General features: G+C 34.7%; 1 protein-coding gene across 2 annotated transcripts in view; it reads right to left on the bottom strand.

The window, feature by feature from the left end:
• The window catches only part of LOC137401638 (uncharacterized), a 33,229-nt gene extending 24,754 nt beyond the window's left edge, over positions 1-8,475 (bottom strand). For both annotated transcript variants that reach the window (XM_068088087.1, XM_068088086.1), the window contains exons 1-2: positions 8,431-8,475; positions 432-601 (exon numbers count right to left, since the gene is read on the bottom strand). In XM_068088087.1, the coding sequence (XP_067944188.1) occupies positions 432-595 (164 nt within the window). In that variant the 5' untranslated portion in view covers positions 596-601; positions 8,431-8,475. The remainder of the gene's footprint in view (positions 1-431; positions 602-8,430) is intronic.
• Between the last annotated feature and the right edge of the window lie 12,962 nt (positions 8,476-21,437).

A 21,437-nucleotide genomic window follows, 5' to 3' on the forward strand; every position in this document is an offset into this window, starting at 1 on the left:
TTTCCACATATTTGGCAATTACAACACAACAGAGTAAGACATGGTGAATCTTTCGATACCAAATAACTGTAATGTAAATTTTGTTGCAAGTCAGCCTTTAAATATCTCTTGAAAGCTCTGACGAAAGCTTTTGTCGATGCATTTGTCGCGCGTGCCTATTCACTGTCAAAGAATACTTACCGACGCAATGATTAACTACTACGGTGCAGCCTAATTAATGCAAAAAACAAAATTTTTCGAAAAATGGTTAGGTGCCCAAAAAAGGACTCTGAAGAGTCGCAAGTACCCTTTTGTAGCCACACAGAGTAGATGAAAATCATTAATGAAAAAATTTAGAGCGAGCTGAAGTTGATAGTGTCACAGCATCAGTTTATCTTATTTATCTTCTCGTAGTGCTAAACTAGTTTGAAATACTATAAACCATTACTAACCCACATCCGCTGTGTCCACACATCAGCAGGTGTTTGCATTCATAGTAGGTGTTCAAACAGGTTATACAGTGTATATGGTTACATGGCAGCACCTTTGGGTTGATGATGGTGTCACTTTTACAGCAACAGAACTCACATTCAACATCTGCTGAAGTGTCAGCCATTTTTATCTACAGATAAAACACAAAAATGTCTAAAACCATTCTCTTAATATGCATTGGAAATTAGTCTATGAGAAATGAGACTATGAGCTCATGCAATGCATAATAAAAACCTTAACCACATGCACTTCAATTAAATTAAACGGAGATGATGATTTGAAATGGGCACACAAGTAGAGAAAAATGATCAAAACTTTGGTAAACAATTCGTTGGATCATAGTAAACAGTGGAAGTATTTATGAGCTTCGAGTTTGAGGTGATATATAATGGGAGCCACTTACTTTGGAGGAAGTAAGCAGTGGAAATAAAAAGCAAAAATGGAAATAGATTTTCTGAACATAAGAGATGTATCAAAAGAGAAATTTGAGATGGATAAACAAGGAGAAACAAGCATCTAACCCGATTTTCGACGTTCTTCAAAAGTTCTTCTAAAAGACCATCTAGTATTTTTTTTTTAAGTTTAAAAACTCAAATTACATAAATTAGGGTCTTTGAATTTGTAGGTAATGCTACGAACCTTGTATTTTATTATATAAATTTAGCTTGTATGTCTATAATTTCATATAAGCAACTTTACTGTATTACAAGCTCATGTTACACACACATCCTTAGTGTAGCAACAGCTCTATTCCGCAGCACAGAAGGGTGGAAAGCAATTGTAAATCTCAATTTCATAAAATGAAAATCGTATATCGCTCCTATCAACGTGTTTTTGTTAAACTATTTACAAATCCAAGTCATGGAGTACTTTAGTAAGTGTTAATCCTTAAAATACCTGCAATCTTTCCCACTTCATCGATCACATACAAGGTGAACTTCACACATCATCAAATAGCATATGAAATTAGTTTTGTCATGTAATATAATTTTAAGTGACCCCCTGGTAATCAAAACAGGCAACTCATGAATCACATCAACATAGGGTAGTAGAATCAATGACAGCTACTTTTGAAATGAGTGACTGGAACAATGAATCTTCATTCAACAGCAGTTAATTCATGTTGTTTATCTTGAATAGGTAGCAGAATGAGTGCCTAGCTTTTAATTAAATTTCCTTTGCCAGTGTCAAGGAAGAAATTTTAAATATTCAAACCATAACTGTCACGAACAACTTTTATCGTTGTTCCTAGATAAATCAGACACGCTAATTCCGATTTTGTACTCAAAATAAAGATTAGTCCGCTAACCTTCAAAGTCATTTAGGCTTTTTTAAAGCATTTCAATATCCGTTTCGAAAACAGCACAATCGGCATTACAAGCTCCGCCCATAAATATGTGACGAAACCTAGCTTTTTCAGGAACGGAAGTTAGGAATGTTTAGTCCGATTTAGAATAATAGAGATAGGTGTCTTAAAACCCATTATTATCTAAATCCAGCCTGTAAAATAATTTCAGATTTTCATGAAAGGTATTTAAACTATTTAAAATTGCTCGTAGCTTGTTGCATGACGTTTAAATGGGCTGGACGCCGAGGAAAATGAGCTCAAAAAGCGCGGTTTTATCATAAGCTAGCGTTGTTATCGCGCTTTTTTAAATATGCAATGTTAAATAGCTCATCTACCTTTCAGAAAAGATTGATATTATTTTTAAAGCTGAATTTAGATATTAATGGATTTTAAAACACCCATATCTATTATTCTAAATCGGTCTAAACATCCCTACGTAACTTCTGTTACTAAAAAGCTAGGTTACGTCACATATTTATGGGCGGAGCTTGTTATGCCGATCGTGTTGTTTTCAAGACCGATATTAAAACGCTGTAAAAAAGCCTTCATTACTCTGAAAGTTAGTGGACTAATCTTTATTTTGAGTACAAAATCAGAATCAGCGTGTCTGATTCACCTAGTAAATACAATAAAAGTTGTTCGTGACAGTTATGGTTTAAGTTTATTATAATTAATATATTTTCTTGTTTTTCAAAACAGATCTATTAGCAGTAATAATAATAATAATTGTTGATAATATTTAAATAATAATGATAAATGTATTTTTTGTGTGTATTTCCCCTAGTGTGACAATACAATCGTTCTGTGGTTCTATGTGTAATGGTTAGCCTCTGGACCTTGAGTTCAATTTCTCCGAAGACTAATTTTGACCGCAGAAAAATTGGCACTTCTGCCCCACAAAAATGTGCTGCTATAAGGCAATATTAAAATAACAACTCAATCAATGGAGATGGGCACTCCTATAGTTCTTCTTGCAATTTGTTTTGACAGTAACGCGCTATTGCAATGATGTACCCAAATATCAAAGTTCACAACAAGTAGTATTGAGATTGCGAGGCCTACTACCGCTTGTAGGCAATTATCTGATAAACAACAAGAATGCGCCAGTGGTTTGTTTTCAAGTGTCTGTAAACTCTATTTCCTCAAGAAGATCAAAAAGTAACAATTTTGTCCTTACTAACTACCCAAAGCAAAAATCACAAAACACATGTATAATTAGCCCTATTAGTTATGGCCTTTCAATGCATATTTATTCCTGCTTGTGCTTGTTGTCACTCTGCAAAATAATATTGGGTAGTTATTGTGATGTGTTGTTCTCCTTCGTATGTAGTGGTGACAATTATAATTGATTCGTAGATGGTGACTCATTCCATCATACGTAATGGTGATAATCATAATTAGGAGTACATCTATCATGCTTGTTAATGTCTCTCATCAGTCGTAATGGTGAAATGGCTAATATGCTTGATATTTTCATCAGTACATCATTTACTACGCTGTTTGTGGCAGCAGAGTGGCAATGCTTCAATGCTACTATTATGCTGTCTTCGTAACGCTCCAATGCCTCTAACACTGATGCAATCCTAGCCCCGTAGTTTTTGAAGCTGACCTGTCAGCGCTTCAATCAATGATGCAATCCTAGCTGTCATATCTAATGCTTGTTCTTTTATCTCTGTAGTTTCTCACACATTCCGATCTCCACTGACTCTTACGTTGACTCTCAAGCTGGCCTGTCAGTGCTTCCAACACTGATGCATTCCTAGCCTTGCAGTTTTCACTCTCTTATTTTAGCGTTGCAATTCTTGCGATGACAATCTTAGCGTGGTGGCTGCTTTTTTGTTGCGCTGTTTGTGGCAGACTCTAACTTTCACCGTTTCAAACGGTGAAAGTTATGCTTGTTATCTCGGTAAAACCTTCACTCTGTCAAGGGAGAAATTTTAAATATTTAAGTAATAATAATTAACATATTTTCTTGTTTTTCAAAACAGATCTATTAGCAGTAATAATAATATTTGTTGATAACACTTAAATATTAATGAAAAATGTATCGTTTTTTTGTGTATTTCCTCTGAGTGTGATAATACAATCGTTCTGTGGTTCTATGTTTAATGGTTAGCCTCTGGATCTTGAGTTCAGTTTCTCCCAAGACAAATTTTGACCGCAGACAAAGTGGCACTTCTGCCCCACAAAAATAAAACTGCTGCTATAAGGCCAAATTGAAATAACAACTCAATCAATGGAGATGGGCACTCTTATAGTTCTCTTTGCAACTTGTTTTGACAGTAACGCAGTATTGCAATGATGAGCCCAAGTACCAAAGTTCACAAAAAGTAGTATTGAAATTGCGAGGCCTAGTACTGCTTGTAGACAATTATCTGATAAACAACAATAATGCGCCAGTGGTTTGTTCTCAAGTGTCTGTAAACTTTATGCCCTTTAGAAGATCAAAAAATAACAGCAATTCTGTCAATACAAACTAGCCAAAGAAAAAAACACAAAGTGCTTGTATAATTAGCCCTATTAGTTATGGCCTTCCTAAGCATTCCTAGCTGTCATATATAATGCTTCGTCCTTCTATCTCTGTAGTTTCTCAAACTGACCTACATTCCGATCTCCACTGATTCTCACATTGACTCTCATGCTGGCCTGTCAGTGCTTCCAACACTGATGCATTCGGTAACTGGACTTTTGGGCGACAGTCAATAGGGCGACAGACACTTAGGCGACATTTTTGGTTCGAAAGGCGACAATTTCAGATGGAAAGGCGACACGGCAGACAAGCCGGCGACAATTCCAGACTGAAAGGCGACAAATTGGTTTGCTGTTTGGTTGAAGGCAAGGTAATGTACATGTACTGACAAACTATGAGATTCTGTCGTCATGTGCAATGCTTACATATATTTTTGAAACGTAACCTTGACAGTGTTATTGTTTTCTTTTTACAGACTTTTTTTATAAATCGAAATAGTAACATGTATTTTTAAACGCCATTGGTGGGATTTCTCTGATTATGCTAGCCCAGACAATTAACAAAATATTAGCCTAAGGCTTCCTTTTATAAAAATACATCTAGCTTATTCAATTAAAACACCAAAACTTGTTTTAATATCAGCATGTTTGTTCAAAACAGTTCAAAAAGTCACGTTCTCGGCTGAATTGTCGACAATCTTGTCTCTGATTGTTAAAACTTAGAGTTATCTTACCTCGAGAAGAAATAGTTTTATGGTTTCGATCGTCGAAAATCAGCGTAGCTGGGAGAAGAGTTTGCTCTTTGTGTGAGATGAAAAGACAATTCCCTATTATTGTGATTTCTCATTTACTTGTGGAAATAATTATTTCCTTATCCTTGTTTCTTTACAATTATACGATAATAATCCAATGTCATTATAACGCAGACTCAACAGGCCAACTTGCGGTTCACACTAATCTATGTTTGCTGAAATTTTATTTGAGTATGAAGAATGAAGGCTTTTTCTGACATAGGTGTCTAAGATATATCCATATTTTACTAACTTCTGCAGCTTGTCGCAAGAAGACTAAACAGCATCACAGGAAGCTTATGGAGAAATGATCCGTTCCAAAGCATAGAAATCAACCGGTCCTGATGCCATATTACCCTTAGAGTCCCTTGAGATATTTTACTGAATCATCCTTGCCACAGATCCCGATGGCACACACAAATTGTAGTTTGAGACAATGAGGAGTGATCAACACCTCAAAGACCTTTGTGATATATACTCAGCTGCAGGTTAATGCTGCCATGTGCCACATCATATACCATATTTTGCATTTTAACACGCACTATGAATCTTTTTTATACCTGGCTATTTTAACAAAGGACAGACTTCAGAAACGACGGGAAGATATTACATAGAAAACCATCGGCTTGAACTTTAATGACAATTTATTAAATAGTGGTGTAGGAAATTTACTGCTATTATTTTTGTGTATAATTGGAAGTTCCAGTGCATTTGAGTACCTGCGAGTCACTGTGTACAATTATACTCCTGTAATTCAAATTATTTTTTCATGTAAGTTTTAGAATTAGTAGAAAGTAATATTCAGTTGCCAATTTGTAACCGTGAACCTGATCTCGTGATTCCAGATAGGAAAGAGAAGTTCTATTGCTAGGTGAGTTTATCTACATAGTATCGGTCAAAATAAAGTTATTGTAAAAAAATTAATGCTGCAAACTATTGATATACGTATTTTTGAAAGTTATATATGATAAAAATCAGCTTTACTATTTGTATAAATATACCAAAAAGCAAATTTATTAAAACGTATCAAGCTAAACTCAGATGTATGTATTTATTTTAATACTGCAATTAGAACAAGAATATAAACTAGTTAGAGAGCTACTACTGAGGGTCCTAATACATGATACATGAGCCAGCAATAGTATAATGACTCATCAACAGCGGTATACTAGTGACTCAAGAACGCATCGCTTCAAAGGGGTTAAAAAAGTTGGTACCTCTATGATGTCATATATTAGGCGGTAAGGAATCTCAGACTTGTGCCACACTGATAAGCAACTTGCCAGTTTTCCCAAGCATTCAAGGAAGTAAGTGGAAAAAAAATAGTGGCTATCTAAAGGACTTCTGAGCGAGTAGTGTTGACAAACTTGTTAAATTTGTGGAAAAGGATGAACAAAAGAATAGTTGGGCTATTAAAGACTAATATTCATTAACATTATTCATTCATAATTAACATTATTCATAATATTAGTTGATATTAACATATCAGCTAACATTATTCTTTTACACACAGAATATGTGTGTAAAAAAATAATGTAATCAGATTAATGAGGATATAAGCAGGTAATAGATGCCAAGAAAATAAGGAGGAGCAATGGGTGAAAAATATACTAATGCAAGATTTCTGATCTGGGCATCAATAAAGTTGGTGTCTTGTTAGTGTTCACTACTAATTCACAACAACATAAGAGGACTTGATAGTTTGAATTAATCCTGCCCTCAGAATTGTCACCTCAATGTCCAGAATTGTCGCCTGTTTGTCCGCTGTGTCGCCCTTCCGTCTGAAGTTGTCGCTTTTTGAACCGAAAGTGTCCCCTAAGTGTCTGTCGCCCAATTGGCTGTCGCCTAACCGTCCATAATTCGATGCATTCTTAGCCTTGTAGTTTTCACACTCTTATTTTAGCGTTGCAATTCTTGCGATTCCTATCTTAGCGTGGGTGCTGCTTTTTTGTTACGCTATTTGCGGCCTACTCTAACGTTCACCGTTTCCAACTCTGACACCCGTCAGTAACTAGTAGATGAGCGAAAGTAATCACCACGGGCTAGCCGGGTCACGCAAGATTTTCGCCACGCATATACAAAACAAAAACAACAGGGTAGACACACTTTTCCCGGTCTTCCGCACGAATATTCAAAAATACTAACAGATGTCAATTCTATCAGCCAAACACAACCTACTAATGGATGAGCAACCCATTAATGTACCTGAATACTTCATATAAAATAAGCCAACCATGTTACATAATGGTTAATACCCACTTTTTCTCTGGAAATATGCCTACCCGCGGTTTTTGGCCAATAATAACCAGGGTTCATTATACACCAAAATATTTCTCACGGGTTCCGGAGGTAGCCCGTTATTGGCATTATCGGGTGGGTCCATTGCTCTCGTACTGAAAAATAAACTATTTTAAGCCAATCAAATTCAACTGCGGCCAAAACAGAGTTTGCGGTAAATTCAAGCAGACGAGCATCTGGGTATTGTATGGTTGTTGAACTGTGTTGTGATTAGCTTATTTTGTAGCCTTCATTTGAGGCCGGGTCTTTATATGGACACCCGAACTTAATTTACAGTACGGGCTACCTCCGGAACCCGTGAGAAACATTTTGGTGTTTAAAGAACCCTAGTTATTCTTGGCCAAAAACCGCGGGCAGGCATATTTCCAGAGAAAAGTGGGTATTAACCATTATGTAACATGGTTGGCTTATTTTATATGAGGTATTCAGATACATTAATAGGTTGCTCATCCATTAGTAGGTTGTGTTTGGCCGATAGAATTGACATCTGTTAGCATTTTTGAATATTCGTGCGGAAGACCGCGAAAAGTGTGTCTACCCTGTTGTTTTTGTTTTGTATGTGCGTGGCGAAAATTCTTGAGTGCGTGACCCGGCTAGCCCATGGTAATCACTTTAAATGAAAATAATGAGTTATTGATTGATTGCGGTGACATGTAGAAACCAAAAATTTTGTTTAGTGTCGACTAGTACCCTGACAGCAATGATATACAGCCCCCTCCCCAGCTGTATATCATTGCTGACAGTTAGAGCTCGTTAGATGTATCGACAACACACTGAGAATATGTATTCTCATAATTATTCTAAAATAACAAGATGTGGTCAATTAATGCAACGCTCTGAATGTCAGCTAATAAGCTAATTGTTATGAATCTGGTTCTTGGACAAAGCCATATTTTATTCTAATCTCAATCGTTTGATTCGGCAGGACAGACACAGCCAATGCTATAGCAAAGATTGATCCGTGGTGATGAACACAGGTAAAAGGTTAATAGTGATAGAAACAGTATGTGTATCATATGCACAATTAACAGTCAAACAAATAAAATGACTTACAGGATCACGCTCTTTGAAGTTGAGTTAAATTATTCAATAATAAAGCGACGAGTTAGCTAAGCGCTACGCGGAAGTTAGGCCGAGACTCATATGTAATAGATCTACGCAATTAAGCCTACTCTGCAGTCAGTCGCTAAACTACTTGTTGATTCATCGCTCAATCATGCGCGAACGCGTTGAGTATAAAACTAAGAGCTCTATTTTCAATCGCTCTATCGTTGCCAATGCCAACAACGCATTCCACTGCTGTTTCAATAAATGCACTATGCAAGGGAGGGTAACTCCAAATAAATTTATTCATTCATAACCATCGCAACACGCCCGCGTAGTAAATTTACGTAAAATTTACGAAAAGCCTTTCCACTAATAAGTAATAAAGCGAAATGACAGTTTCACCTTCTCAGTGCCACCATACCTGCCAACTCTCACGCATTGGGCGTGAGACTCACGCAATCACCCCAAAGAAAAAATGAAAATGCGTGAGATTTTTGCCCCAATTTCCACAATTTTGTATATACTATCATCGATACATCAATTGCCCAAAAACCAAATCTCACGCATTGCCCTACTCTTGGGTTGGCAGGTCTGAGTGCCACCAACATTAATTGTTGGTGGCACTGAGAAGGGGCGAAGAAAGAATGAAAACAAATGTTAAAACATTACTAGCGATTCAATCAAAGCTTATTTATTCTTCAAGAACAGGGGCAGGCCTGAGTTTAAGATTATTAGGGTTTAGACAATGACTTCATAGCTGGTTAGATCTGGATGTGGAAATGCCATGCCTCAAAATAATAACATTTTACTGAGACACTTACTATCACCTTCCAAAAACTTACTTCAAAAAGTAGCAACGGTTACTTAACCATCACAATTTTACTTCTCTAATTTTTACTTTGTTAGGGATTCCTATCTATTAGAAATCTTCTTTTCCTAAATGTTCAGAAAAACTCCAAAATTGTATACCAAGTAATTGGTAAAATCCGGTGTTTGAATAATAATTAATTCTTCAAATATTATTAAAATTTAAACTTCTTTCTTATTTTAAACTAATACAAAAGTCCTCCAGCCAATATTTATTTTAGCACTTGTTGTAAGCTTCAAAAAGTGTAAAAAGTTCAGCTCAATGCAAGTGTATGTAAATTTTCTGATTGTACGCCGCCACCCAAAGTGAGACTTTATATAAAACGATGTTTACACGATTGTCTATGCTCTTCTATGTTTTACTCAGGGGCAGGAAAGATGCAGCCCGTGGGCCTCATGCGGCCCTTTGCCATTCATTGTGCAGCCATTCTACACCTCCTAGTAATGTTGCATATATAAATGCGTTTGAATGAGTACATTGCACTGAATTATACTACCAATGAAATGGCCAAGGTCATCTATCAGCGTTACAATTTGATCGCCATCTTGAAACATGCTACAAGGTCACACATCTTTTACGGTAACCTAGCAACATTCTGCATTTAATCTCAATGAGCTTGAGGGTGCTTTTATCCATCTCCAATCTTTATCAACATACATGTATATATCAAAGTCGAGATAAAGATCTACATACTCATTCAACCTATATATCAAATTCAAGCTAGCTCAAGGTCTACAGATTTATAGGCTATAGATTTTTGTTGTAGATGGCTATTGTCGTGTTTCAACAATAGGCAGACAACTCAATGTGGGCTCTATATAATTTGCATTTCTAATCAACTGATGTTTCCACTGGATTTAAGGGTATCATTGGCATTGCTCGCCTTACCAGCCTCCTGAACTTCAGCTTTAAAACTTATTGAATAGCTAATAAGAGATCACAATAGTTGTTTACATCACCAAAAGCAGAAAACTGGTCAAAACTGTTGTATACATTTGACTAAAATCTTGCAACTTACATCGATTTGTTCGAAAAGTGGTTGGATTGGCCTCGAGCCTAGATTAGCTTTAGCTATTGCGCTAGTAGGTCCCAACACTCAATATGTCTTGATTTGTGTTATATTTATATGTGTTATTCGTTGATATAGACCAACAGGAAATTATAAACCTTAACTACAGTATGCTTGCCCACAAAATTATTTGTGATTTAGAAAATAAATGATCTATGCATAGAAAATGAGTCGGATGCTAATACCATGTATAATAGAATTATATATGAAAAGTATATACTAAATTAAACAGAAAACTGGTCAAAACTGTTGCATACATTTGACTAAAATCTTGCAAACTATATTGCTTTTTTTGAAAAATGGTTGGATTGGCCTCGAGCCTAAGTTAGTTTTAGCTATTGCGCCAGTAGGTCTCAACACTCAGTATACCTTGATTTATTTTATATTTATATGTGTTTTACATTGAAATAGACTAAAAGCAAACTATAAATCTTATCTACAATTTGCTTGACCACAAAATTTATTCGTGATTTAGAAAATAAATGATCTATGCATTGCAAATAAACCGGTTGCTCGGTTGCCAATACAATGTCTAATAGCATTATATATAAAAAGTATATAATAAATTAAACAACTAAATGCCCTCGAAATGTACAAATTGTATGCATATATAAAGCAAACTGTAAATCTTAATTACATTATACTCTACCATCAAATTTGTTTGTGATTCAGAAAATAAATGATCTATGCATAAAAAATTAATAAGCCAGATGCTCTGATGGTCCTAATATAACGTCTAATAGCATGATAGTGTATATAAATTATACAATAAATTGAACTACTACATGCCTGCAGACTATACAATTTGTATGCATATCTAGAGAAAAGTCTTAAAAGTAAATACCAACTTAAAACGGCTTAAGAGATTTTATGTCACAGCGAAATAACAGTTCGCTGTGACATAAATAAAGAAATAATATGCTTTTGTAGCATTATGTCTGACGTTGACTTGATGTAAATATAGGTTTTTTAAGTTAGCAAAGTGATGATGTCGTAAATCAAACTACGTTTCTACCACTGAAGCTAGTAGTGAGAAGTGAAGATTATCAATTCCTACAGAAGTGTCAGTATAATGTTGCTTTAATTCAAATATAACATAGCGTGCGTTCTCTTCCTTCACACACTTTAGAATCTTAGAATATTTCAAACATTGATTCGCTGATGTAGCCGCCTTCCGATACTTTTCGACGCAAAGAACAGTTATTACAGCACTATCAGAAGGAGAAATCAAGCCACCGTTGTTCTTAACTCTTAACAGAACATGAATTTCATCTTATTTGCTAACTTCCTTATACTGAACTAGAAAGAGTCTACATGGCTCACAACGCAACTTTTTAAGCAGTTATCTGAAAAGCCAGCCATATAAATATACAGCAATTTTATCAAGAACAGGATGTGATGTAATGTTTAGCATTTCTTCGGGAAGCATAGTTTGTCTGTCATTAACATGTTCAGCACAATCTTCTCTACTAACATTCGGTGGTAGTAAAAGCTTGTAACAACGCAGTATCATCCATAAATCTGACGTTACCAGTAGTTCCTGGTGTAACACCACATCTTGTAACCAAGCGCCTAAATAAAAGATACACTGAAACTGCTCTACTGATGGGTTGTTGTTCCAGCCTCCTGCAATAATAGCAGTTATCCTTTGTTGCAATTGGTAATGAAAAGGAAATGGTGGTAAAATATAGACTGAATGAATATTAATGATTTTTAAAAGCAAATTGTTAGGCAGTTAAGGTATCAGCCAAAATGTACCCATTACAATCAAACACAACAAAAAATAGACTCATAGTCGATCAATATCACGTTGTCCAGCAATACATGAATTGATTATATTTAGGTTTTGGCGCCCATTATCTTGAAGCTTGGTCATATCTTTTTCTGTATAATTCTTGATTTGGCCAACATGATCTATTTTGCTCGAAAGCAGCATGTGGTCTGAAAAGCTATATCCAGCAGGTGAAATGACGCACTGCAAAGCATAATATGTGCGTTTTCTGCTATACTTAGATGAGATGAATTAACAAGCACTGTACTACATACATGTACCACACCTCCACACAGCATTAAAGAACAACTCTAAATGGTATTGTGAGAACTTGTACATCAGCAAGTAATCTCAATGACCAGGCTTGAGTAACTTCAAAACTAAACCAAGTACTACATCAACAGCACACACCAATCCAGTAATGCAAACATGCCTACAAACTAACCATCAAGATATATCAATACATAAACATTGTTCAATTTTTTTACTGTACACGGGTGATGCTAAAATAGCGGCCTGTGTTGGCCTACTATCAAATTTAGCGTGGCCCACCTTACTGAGTTTCCAAAAAATTGTTTTTTTGCACATATTTGGAATACAACCCATTTTAGGCTGGTTTGTAAAGCTTTACATAGAGTACTTCTCTATAAATATGGCGCACATAATATGTATTCCATATTCACTAAAGACAACTAAACATAAATTGTTATTGGCAGGTGGATGTAATTGTAAATTAATATAATGTGTATAGTTATAGAAATACAATAATGTTCCTAAAATCATATAGAACTTCAGTTCACATCATCATACATATTGTGGCCTACCAAAGTTTTCAAGCATATTAAATATTGACCCTCAATTAAAGACATTTGTGCACCCTGTTGTACATCAATATAAATAATGCAGGCTCATAACAATTATGTACTAATATCACACCAAACTACATGATGCAGCTGCTAGTTTAAAAAACTGAAAAGCAGAACAGTACACACACAAAGATCATAAACTAGAAATCGAAACAATAAACGAAGAGTATTTAACCATAGAAACAAATTGAAATATTGTGAAAAAATAACAGACTACATCAGGTCACCACAACATAGATCATTACCAGAATATGACTTGTGCAAATCTGATTCAATCCAAAATTTGAATTAGTATTTCAGTTTATTTCGACCATAGCAAAGAGATAGGAAGCGAACAGTTAAAAAAGCAACAATTTCAACAAAATAATGTTGTACCGTCTAGTGTTATATAAAGGTGTATCATCCATTATTTCACTCATAAGATATGTCTTTGTGTCTAGTAAAAACGGAGTTAGGCACTCCATACTAGACAACCATATAGGCCGTTTCTAGCCATGGCCTGCAACTCATGACTATTGAGTATATCAAATAGTCTATCAACTTTCTGCAGAAACACAACAAGAAACCACATTTACTAACATTGGCTGAATTCTAATATCTGCACCTTATATAAGTTAACCTACAGTACATTATTTTAACTGTGATCACACTGCCAAACATGACATAGGAATTTCCAATGACGAGTCTTTGCAGTATCAAATTGCAGTTACACATGGGAAAATAGACTCACACACACTAACCTGAATGAACTCAAGTGTGGCATCACAGTCTTGAAACTGTAGCTAATTTACGTTTTTCAGGGTAATTAGAGAATCAGCCACCTATGCAGATAACACCTGGGTAGCAAGAGTAACCTATAAAAGTTATAAGCATACAGATAAGCACACTAGCAATACTAAATTAGCTGACCAGCTTCTAGCAAGCTATTAACCAGCTACTAGCAAGATACTAATCAGCTACTACTAGCAAGCTGCTACTAACCAACTGCTAGCAAGATACTACTAACAAACGCTTGTAAGCTACTACTAATTAGCCGCTAGCAGCTTCTTTTAAACAGCTACTGCTGTACTACAGCTACTAATCCAGGAATAAAATGCTAAACTCACTTGAAAAATGATATATCATTAACTCTCTGTGTTTCAGGGTTGTCGTCATGGTAGCAATTAATGGCAAAACACTGATTTATAGCAGATAAATGAGTTTTTCATGGGATAACTATGATCCCCCATTTCACTAATTACTGCCGAAAGCCCTTGTAGCATTGTTCAAGTTGGCGCTCAAATTTTCGTACGGAAGTTCATTGGTTTAGATAGGCCAATGCCACTCCCGGGGTAGTATAATTCAGTGGTACAATGCACTAAATAGAAAAAATGCTACAAAGTGGTGAGATGTTGTTGAAAGCATACTGTATTGTCCCTCACATCAACTGGAATCTTCAGTTGGTTTTAAACTTTAGCAAAGTAGTCATAGATAATGTTATACAACGTACATACATGTACTTACTGAAAAGCTGCCATCTTTTTATCATTCAATATGTGATCAGTGATATTTGTATACATGTATTAAGATCACAGTTACAGGTTTGTCTTACAACTAGCATACACTGCAAAAATGTAGCTGTTTACAAATGGCCAATCCCTTTCGATGATTGGTTGTTTGTTCTTGTCCATTGTTGGTCAATTTACTTTATCAGTTACCTAACTGTTGATTTATAATTAAGTGCTGTCTAGTCATCATGGCTAATAAAAGAAGAACTGTGGCTGAAAAAAAAGAACATTAATTAATTACTGAATGGCAGGATAAATACTTGTTAACATCAGTAAATAACAAGACCATGTTTAATCTGCCAGAATTCAGTAACTCAGACCTAAGAATACAGCATTAAAAATATTTTGAAACAAATCATGGTGAAAAGTATGGCCCATACAACACAGAGGAGAAAAGACAACTTGCAAAAAAGTTGAAAAAAGCCTGAAACTGTTAACTTTTATGCTAAAATATGAACTTTTCTCAACAGCAAAATTTATGCATCAAACATTGCTACCGAAAAGCTGCTATATCTTAATTCTTTTTTGCAGTAGACAAATGAGGGAACTTTGGTTGAAAACATGTTCTATTTTGATGGATGTGGAGTTATGGGCCTCTATTTATTGTGAGTTCTATTTAGATAATTCCTAATTAAAACTACTAGTCAAGTTGCATGGTTTAAGCCTGGGTGAAGACCAGGCAGGTTAAAATCTGGCCAGCTCCATGCGTCATGGATGGTACAGCCAGAGACTGTGAGAAGGGCAAAACTTAAGGGCAAATATATAACAACAAGCTGAGTTTTAATGTACTGCCAAAATTAAGAGAAATGACAGCAAAAGAAAGATCCTTGCGTTCATACTATTACAAATAGCTTATTATATGATATTTATTTAATTCAAAAGATAAACATATTATCAATGTTGATTTAAACTTGTGTTATCTTTAAATGAACCAGTAAAGAGCTAGCCTGGGTTAATTCACACTCATAAAAGCCAACATTTCATGCGCTTGATGTGGCAAAAATGCTTCATCATCACTATAGCTTATTCTTCGGTAAAACATGGCAATTTAAATTTTCCTGAAAAGACAAAAAAAATTTTATTAGTTTTTGTTTCAATAAAACCAGCTTTCCAGCAAATAACAAAAAAATATGTTAAACCTTAAAAAAACATATTTAGATATATTTAGTAACTTTAAATCTTCTTTAAGCTTAAACTATAGAAATATTTATGAGCAAATGTATTACAAGTAATAGTTGTTAATTACTTAATAGCTCTCTATAGAGCATTTTTATCTGGTTTAAAAATTGTAATATGCGCTTGGAAGTTGATAGGAAACAAATTATTATTGCTTGGTAAAATCAATGATATACAGCCTCCTCCCCAATGATATACAGAAGCTGTATATCATTGGTAAAATAATTAACAATCGATTACCAAATGAAAAATATAGATTACTTTTTGGAATAACACTCTTAGTTTTTCTGTTGCTAGAAACCAAAAAGGATATTGAATTGAAAGATATATTTTAATATATCTTTCACTTTAAGATATATAGTTTTCAAAATATATTTTGAAAATTGAGGATCAACTTAATATGTGCAAATTTAGATTTTCAGAAATTTTTTTACAATCGATATTAAATGTTTTGCAGTAAAACTTTTAGAATATCTTTGTGAATAGCTTTTATATTACAAACATGATCTAGTATTTACCCAACACAGTAAACCATGTCAACCTTTTGAATTGTTTTTTATCAAAACACAATGCAAGGTTAAATGCCAATTTTTTCAAACATGAATGTCTGTCAATGAGTGAGAAGTGATAACAAATTTGTTCACGCTTGATGGTTTATGGTTATTGTTTTCTCATGTTATTTGGCAAACTTTCAAAACTACTAAAATGTTCTTAATTACACCATGAAATAAACCAATTGAACTTATTCAACGTTCAGTTTGATATCAGTAACCGAATGTTATTACGTAATTCAAAGACTATGAACAATTCCTGTCATTGAATGCTAACAAAGATGTCAAAAATGAGTACAGAAGTACATAAGTACATATGTATGCACAAATATGCATAAATACATTGATATATATATTGACTCGTGCCAACCTTTACTATTGAAACCATTTAAAATTTTCCTACTGTTTTTACTATTTTCTGAGTAACCGGGCTATTTATTCATTTGAAAAATCTCGTTAATTATTGAGTGTAAAAAAATTTTTTTTGAAAAGTTTCTATTTTATTTATCATGGTATTCAAAAAGATGCTAAAAGAGTTTTATGTTAAAATTTGGGCAAGGCAGCCGGCTACACCCGGCTGCCTTGCAATCTCATCCGGCCTGCAAAATAATTTTACATGAAGCGCTGATGAAATAATACTGCACAAAACTGCAGACTCCAGAAGGCAATGTTTCACTTGCCTTACCACCGTGCTCCTCACATCAATTAAGTCTAGCTATTACAAGATATTACAAAGATAGCCATTGGCCTGATAAACACATGCTGTCCATCCTGCGAATCTCCACAACACATGTACATATGTACTTGATTTTGGTCTGTGTTTGTTCAGCGGTCTGTGTTGCCTGTTGAAAAACTTTATCAATATAACATTCCCTTGATAGTGCATTCAAAATTTTATTCAAGTGATGACAAAACCAAAAAGCATTCACATTATGACACCATACTTTTAGAAACCAACATACCTTTACCATTATTTTATACTACTTCAGGTCACAAAAACAATCGAATACACCGTACCATCACAATGGAACAGTCTTCCAATAGACTTACGCAAAAACCTCTGCATTTACTAGTTTTACAGTTAATTTGAAAGGTTATTTGTTAAACTTAGATTCCTAAAATGAAGACCTGCCGTTTAAGTTTGCCAGTTTGTGTGGGCCCAGCGCATCAACTAGCTGCAGTGCTGCTGTGCATGTGGGCCTTATCACGCCTTAACAATAGGAACTAAGGTTCATTACTTTGTTTAACCTTATCAATATTGTAACTATATCTTTATTATTGCCTAATTTTATACTTCTACTAATTGATGAAATAAAACACACACACAAACACAAACAAGCACACGCACACAAACACACACATACACACACATAGAACATTACACTAAACAGAAATGAATTTGTAGTTTCGGTCAGATCATATAATCAGATGAAGTTTATAAGAGCAAACTGAGCTGAATGATTTACATTATTGTTGCTGAGCCACACACATTTTATTTCCAGGTTCTTAGCATGTTCATATTTCTAACTTGTACGTTTTTGATAAGATATATTTTTAAGGAGAGTAAACAATTTTTGGATATTCAAGTTTGTTTTTTTATGGTCATTGACATAAGAGCAAAAAGATCTGCATTTTATTTTTAACTAAAGATATTTATGAAGAGCAAAAAATTAAATAGAAATAATATAGATGCTGACTAGCAACAAAATTTACATTACAGGTATTTTGTATCAAAAGGTTCACCGTGTCTTGGTCTGCTGTGTTGTAGGTCAAAAATATGTAGAAATGTAAACAAAAGCTCTTAAAAGCTTAAAAACTAACTATTAATCGTGGCCATCACAAAAACGGTCATAGGTTGGAATTCATTTCAAAACGGCTCAATTGTGGCGTAGCTGAACACAATGTGCTACTGTTTACACTTTAATGCAACCTCATTCGTCCAAATATTTTCACAATTATATTTCACACATTCAATAAAACCATGTCTATTTTCCTTACACGTCTATTTCATCATCATTATAAGGCTGCCACTTTGAGCACTGATATCTCAAAACCTAGCTTAAAAATAAGTTTAGTGTTTTAACTTCACCTTGAGGGGATGCATATTGTTCTGATCTAAACATGAAAAGCATTTTGGTCTACTGTGAATGTCAAAAAATGATACAGAAATTATTTGCACCATGTAGTGGGAAATTTAGGTCCCGTGATCAGATTATGACTAGATGATTAGATGATTAGACCGAGCTGAATCGAAACTGTAAAGTAAGGAGCATCTGTATTTGGTAGGGGCTCTCTGGTACAACCAAAAGTGTTTGTCATAAACTAGTGCTATGAGACGTTTTATATTGAAAATTTTAATGGAATTTGGTTTCACGTGATAACATTATGTGTCAAAACAATAACCACATTTCCAACCTATGACCTTTTTTTAATCGCTTTCTTTTGGATTTTTAAAAGCTTATGATCACATTTCCACATATTTTGCAACTACAACGCAGCAGAGTAAAACATGGTGAACCTTCAGATACCAAATAACTGTAAAGTGAATTTGGTTGCAAGTCAACCTTTACGGTTCAAAATTGTTTCAGAATAATATTCTTGTCTGTTTTAGTTAGTATTTATGTTTCAAAAACATTTAGTTTTAGTATGTTAAATAAATATTTATCATGTTCGGCCTGCGACCTAAAGTGTAATTTGAATTTTTTTCCCTTGTACAATTGAGTTGAGCATCCCCGGCTTAGAGCTTCTTTCTTTGTAATTTTGCTAGTCTAGAAATAACTCAGCTGCTTTCATAGCTCATGTGATGTTTGTGGATATTACATATCATTTCTCATGCTGTCGAGCTCTCACCAGAATATCACTTTACCTCCATTAGAATTTGTAACATATTCTGCAGCCGATTTACTGATGAGAAACTATGAGTCTGCAAACAATTAGGTGAACTTGATTGGGTACAAGAATTTTTAGCTGCTTGCAGTCATTAGCTACTGTCCAATCATACGAGGTTCATAATCAAAGGTGCTGTGACTTGCTAATATTGTTCTGTGTATCTGTACATGGCTAATAACAGATATAACATCAGTAGGTATATCAGGTACAATAGAACAGCTTGCACAACATTTATTTGGGAATCATTTAAAAGTGGAGACAAAATATTTTGCAGGCAATGAACAATCGATAAACACATGTGAGTGACAAAGTTTGTAGTTGTAAACTGTTGGTTTGTTGCCAATTTTATTTTGTTAATGTTGAAAACTTGGAGAAAACGTCATTGACAGTAGCTGGTGTCAGATTAAAAAATGTTAGTATAAATCTAAAAAGTCTAAGTCATCCAAGTCTAAGTCGTTAAAATTGTCTAAGTCGTCCGAGTCATCTAAGTTGTCCAAGTCATCTCAGTCCAAGTCTAAATCTAAGACTAAGTCTAAGTATTGTTGGTCTAAGTCGTCTAAGTCTAAATCTATTTCGTCCAAGTAGTCTAAGTCATCTAAGTAGTCTAAGTCATCTAAGTTGTTAAAGTCTGAGTTGTGTAAGTCTAAGTCTTAGTGGTCTAAATCGCGCTCGCGCTTTCTCGCCTCGCCTAAATCACAATCGCGCTCGCCTCGCGCTCGCCTCGCGCTCGCCTCGCGCTCGCCTCGCGCTCGCCTCGCGCTCTATCTAAGTTTGACGAATAATATGCTCTATATAAAAAGCATGCATGCATACATACCTACATACATACATACACACATACATAAATACATAAGTACATACATATGTACATACATATGTGCATACATACATATGTACATACATACGTATGTACATATGTGCATATGTACGTACATATGTACTTACATACAAAAATACATAGATACGTACATACATAAATACATACATACGTACGTACATACGTACATACATACATATATACATAGGTACATAGGTACATAGGTACACACGCACGCACGCACACACACATGCCAAAAGTTCACTTTTGGCCTTTCTATTGAGACATTTTGCTTTTAAAATTGTTTATAGTACTTCTTTCAAAAAAGTTGGTGCTCAATTGGGATGTCCATTGCGACCACCCTCATTTGTTTATGAGCTAAACTAATTCAGGTGAAGGGTATTCAAACTTGATAATTATAACAAGCCTTACTAAGCGGTTTATGTTCATTTCCTTCTAAAGCAACTGAAATGAAATGTAACTTACTCAATTCTTGATGGATTTCAAATCTTTTCTGTTTGTTGCTATATTTAGGGTAGAGCATTTTCACCATGTTTACCACAGTAAATTCGCCCTGCTTCTCTTGGCTAGCAGATTGTTTCAAAGTAAACCCTGTGTTAGTTTGCAGAACGCTATGCTGCCACGTCATCAACTATAACGCATTTAGGGATTCTTAATGATAAATGCTAGAGACTTACTTCGTAAAATAAACTATTTCTTAATTCTGATTAAACAAAGTTTTGTAACTTTAAAAAAAAATGCTTCATGTTAAAATGGAAAGTTAGCTTTTTGTTCAGATATTGGTTGACTCTACAAAATGCATCATTTTTAAAATTTCAATATAAAACATTTCAATTTTTATCGTTTTTGAAATGTAATGTAGTTTCAGTTTGATTTACTTCATGCCAATTTGTACAAAATTTGTCATTTCAAAACAAGGTGTGTATAAAGTGCAACGGTTTTATATTGCATCAGAAAGGTATTCAAAAGTGGTTAGAAGAAACCTGCAGCTCTCTTTGCTGGCAGACTGTTTTAAAGTAGAAACTTGCATAATGAGTTTGCTGAGTATTACAAATACAGGAAATGAACCAACACTAATTTTATGTTCTGGAGAACCTCATTACACCTGCTTAGCAACACTGTAGTTGCTCAGTATTCTTATTGCGCTTGCCAATGTATTACCTCTAGTTATTCCAAACAGTATTGATTCACCTATTCAATGAAGCAGCTTCCTGGTTATGATTAACTAGACAGTAGCTGACATTGTGGGTTGTTGTAACCTGACAGAAATCTATAACCCATTACTGACACATCTGCTTTCACCAGAGTTGAAGTCGTGTCTGCTGTTCCCTCGGGAGTCACCATTACAGTTATTTTAAGTCGCTCCAATCTCTTTAGCACTTGTGAGTATTTATTTATACTTTGCTAACTGTAAAGCATTTTTAAATAGTCTAAATGT

This window comes from Watersipora subatra, chromosome 8 (genome assembly GCF_963576615.1).
Source record: "Watersipora subatra chromosome 8, tzWatSuba1.1, whole genome shotgun sequence".
NCBI classification, from domain to species: domain Eukaryota; kingdom Metazoa; phylum Bryozoa; class Gymnolaemata; order Cheilostomatida; family Watersiporidae; genus Watersipora; species Watersipora subatra.